General features: G+C 43.9%; 1 protein-coding gene across 1 annotated transcript; it reads right to left on the reverse strand.

Moving 5' to 3' along the window:
• Window positions 1-1,183: 1,183 nt before the first annotated feature.
• On the reverse strand, window positions 1,184-2,853 carry lbx1a (ladybird homeobox 1a; the record flags this gene model as incomplete). The annotated part of the gene is made up of 2 exons (XM_083695038.1): window positions 1,184-1,680; window positions 2,526-2,853. The coding sequence occupies 2 exons, from the start codon at window positions 2,851-2,853 to the stop codon at window positions 1,184-1,186; spliced, it is 825 nt and encodes a 274-aa protein (XP_083551164.1).
• Window positions 2,854-4,298: the final 1,445 nt, after the last annotated feature.

Genomic DNA, 4,298 nt, shown 5'->3' on the forward strand with positions numbered 1-4,298 from the left:
GGGACACGCTTGTCTTCGTATTGCGCACGGCTGGAGCCCGCCCCTGCTCCATTGTGACCGTCACACCGGGGTGCAGCGCTCATTTGTCCGCCGGTTTCACGCTTCACCCCGGAAAAATGAGAGGACAAGGCACACACTAGCCTGGAGAAACTGGCCCCAAAAGTATACGTTTTGTGTCCCTTTTATGGACTCTTTTTCGTGGTCCTGATAGGCGTTTCTCACATAGCCAACATTCTATTGAGTCAGAAGGCAGGCTCGCGACGCAGTTGATGTGTGTTACAAAAATATTTTACAAAAACAAAAATATGTTTTTGGTCAATATCGGATGCTAGTACAGGAGCTAGCTAGCCAATAGACCCGGAGCCAATAGTCCCAGAGAGACTAAAACTACAGGCTGTACAGACTTCTACACCTACACATATCGCTAATAGAATGCTATATATAAGAAATGCATTTTACGTTTTTAGAAATACATGAAACGCATTTTATTTTTCATTTGGAATACATGACACTTTATACATTATGTTTAAAATAGCTTCAGAAGGCACTTACAGGTATACAAACCATTATAAATATATTAAAATGTTTGATATTACAAGCAAACGAAATTGTCTTTGTCTTTTTGATTATTATTCTTGAAATGTTCTTTACATCATTATCAAACGTTCGAAATGTGTAGTAGGATTTAGGCTATTTAACACACGCACACACCTCAAGTTGTGTGATTTCAACATAAAGGGGTCGTAGTAATTATATATATATTTTTACAGCCATTTAAATGGAAATTAAGTTAAACAAAATAAAACATGCATTGGGCTATATAAATTATCACAGGTTGCTAAGACTGTGTGTTTGTGTGTGTGTGTGTGTGTGTGTGTGTGTGTGTGTGTGTGTGTGTGTGTGTGTGTGTGTGTGTGTGTGTGTGTGTGTGTATGGATAATTCAAAAGGGAAAAAGGTAGGCCTATTGCTTTTCTCAAAAATACCGCATTGGTTAAATGAATGAATACAATAACTCCATCTGTATAGCTGCTTATCTATGACAAAGTACATGCGTAATGCTGATGAGTAGGCTCTACTGTTCTTCATAAAGGCCTCATGAATAGCCTTCATCAGGTGCATTAATGGCACTTAAAACTGTCGTCTTGGTAACGAGTATAATATTCTACAGCTGTCGTAAAATACTTAGTCATCCACGTCAATCTCTTCATCCTCGTCCTCGGAGCAACCCTTGCTGCTCGTGCGGTCTGTGTACGGCGACGAGGGGGAAGACATGTTCAATTGATTCGAGGTGTCGCGCTCATGGTTTGATAGCGAGGACGGCGACTCGGGTCCGGTGTGGCCCAGCGGCAGGGCGCCGTTGGCTGCGCATTTCTCCAGCTCGGCTAGTTTGGCGATCTTCTCCAATGCCACGGGGCCCACGGCCTTGGCTGACTCCACGTCCGCCTTCATCTCCTCCAGGTCTCTCTTCAGCTTGGCGCGCCGGTTCTGGAACCAAGTGATCACCTGTGCGTTAGTGAGCCCGAGCTGCTGTGCGATCTGGTCCCGGTCGGCGGGGCTCAGGTACTTCTGGTACAGGAAGCGCTTCTCCAACTCGTAGATCTGGTGGTTGGTGAAGGCCGTGCGGGACTTCCGGCGCTTTTTAGGATTATTGCGCTGGCCGAATAGTGTCATGTCTCGTCCTGAGAGAGGAAAGGGATATTAGTATTGCATATCGCCAGATAAAATAGACAAAATATCATTGTTAAGATTGTAAAATATGGAGATAATGATAGTAATTATAGCAAAAACATTTACTATTTCCAATATACCCCTACAAAAACTAGTAGGCCTAAACAACCAATAGTAAACAGTGTGTGTGTAACCCGCACGCGCACACACACGCACACACACACACACACACACACACACACACACACACACACACACAAAAGGAGGAAATCATTGGATCTAAGGGCAGCATAAATTATAATCATAATTATAATCATAGGCAGCATGGACAAAATAGAACTTCATAAGCACATGCACTCCCTCTCTCATTTAAAGAATACCTTATTTAAACTAAATTTCTAGGCAGTTTTGCATTATTATTGTTTACATTATATCACAGTCTGGGAAGAAAATATATTATTATGTTCCAGACATCTTGATTTTATTCAGGAGGCCTGCAACATTTCTTCAAAATAATTGGATCTAAGGGCAGCATAAATTATGAGCATAGGCTATAGGCTGCATGGACAACATAGAAATTCATAGGCCTATGCATGTCAAGAATAAGTTATTGAAACTATATTTCTACGCAGTTTTGCACTATTATTGTCCTACAGTCTGGGAAGAAAATATGATTGTGTTACAGACCTCTTGGTTTCATTCAGGAGGCCTGCACAACATTTCTTAGAGCTCGAAAAATTAGTGTGTGAATGTGCATACATTCTGGGTAGCCTACACGCATAGGGCCAAAGTTGCATTATTTTGAATTTCATTCTACTGACCACACATGATATATGTAGTATGTGTCCAGACTCACCCTCCGCCGCCTGAAGAACACTGACTTCGAGCCCTTTGAAGGTTTTGCTGGCGAGTTCCTCTAGCGCGCAGAGCGGGGAGGTCTGGGTGAGGAGGGCCCGGCTGGAGAGGCTGTGACCCGACGAGGGCAGCTTGTCACTGGAGGAGATCAGGTGCGCTGTCCCGCAGATGGAGTAACGTCTCTTCACCGAGGGCTTGTTCAGGATGTCCTCTATGCTGAACGGCGTCAGGGGCTTGTTGGAGTTGGCCGGCGGCGGCAGCTGGTCCAACGGACTGCGCCTCCGCTCCTCCATAACCGTGGGGCATTTTGCGTCGTCTTTGGAGGTCATAGTGGCTGGCTTATCAGGAGATACGTCGGATAATTGTTTGGTGTTCGTGGTTATACTTAAAAAGAATAGCGGCAAAATACAAAGTTTAGGAACATATGGAGCATGGAAATCCGTCGGATCACAGATGCCTCTGCAACCGCATGTTGGTCTCTTTGCCGCAGGGTTGTGAGACTTTGAGTCCCGTTAAAGCCCCACTTGTCCAATCTACTGTTCCGGGGTGACGCACACACCACAACATGAAACCAGCGGTCGACGGTGATTCTCTAACAGCAGCCGCAATTGACCACCACTAACAAGTTATTGTAGATTGGAAGGTAATCAATTAGGCTATTGCCACTGAAACACTCCCTATCCCTATCTCTCTCTCTCTCTCTCTCTCTCTCTCTCTCTCTCTCTCTCTCTCTCTCTCTCTCTCTCTCTCTCTCTCTCTCTCTCTCTCTCTCTCTCTCTCTCTCTCAGGCACACACACTCCCTCTCTCTTACTTTCTCTCTCTCTGTCACTCTTTGAGTATGATGCGGTCCCGTGCAGGCTTTAGCGAGAGCGGTGCAGCGGTAATTAGAGGGCATGGCCGGGGGGAGGAGTCGAATTAAAATACTTAACGCTCGCACAGTGTTATCTATTCATCAGCGATTCATCGAAATACATTTTTTATCTTTTCTGACAGATTTTCTTCTCACAGGAATGTATACCAAGTCCTTGCCTAATGGAAACATGACATTGTTTATGTGTCCGTTTGAATGAACTTCAAATAATATTGCTTCAAGTTATGATAATTAAGTATATCTGGCTAAGCATATTTTTGCATTATGGATTTTTCGATAGCCTTTTACTCATGGTGGATTGTGGATTGTTTTTCTAGTGTGTTCGTGTGTGTGTATGTGTGTGTGTGGATATGCCATGTGTTTTCTAAAGGTATTGTGAAGGCAGTATATCAGGCTGATAATACTTCCGGGCAGAGAGAGGCATCATCAACCCCCTTTAGTTGCGCGCCAAGTCCAAGCGCTATAACTCACGCGCAAGAGGCCCGTTTTCACAAGAGCGCGAGGAGATATTTCCCCTCCTCACTGCCCTGATGCCTGGGCTCGAGCATCGAATTGGGCTCGGTGTGCAAATATGGATATACAGTATCTCTGAGGTAAAGTATGTGTTGTACTGCTTAGAAATGATGATGTGCAATTTAACCATTCAAAATTTACAATTTCATGTTGTAGCTAATCGTCTATTGAAATACAGTTAGCCTCCACTTTTATGTTGGGTACCTAAATATCTATCCACTTTTAATCTATAGGCCTATAGCAGGTGTGAAACCAAGCATGTTATTTATTGGTAATGCAGGCTGCACACATCCTGTTGTGAATAATACCCAGCTGTGATATGCAATAGGCCTCTGTAGATTAGTATAACAGTGCTGAGAAGTGTTTAAGGCTGAAGCAAAATAAGTGTT

This window comes from Argentina silus (assembly GCF_951799395.1).
Source record: "Argentina silus genome assembly, chromosome: X".
NCBI classification, from domain to species: domain Eukaryota; kingdom Metazoa; phylum Chordata; class Actinopteri; order Argentiniformes; family Argentinidae; genus Argentina; species Argentina silus.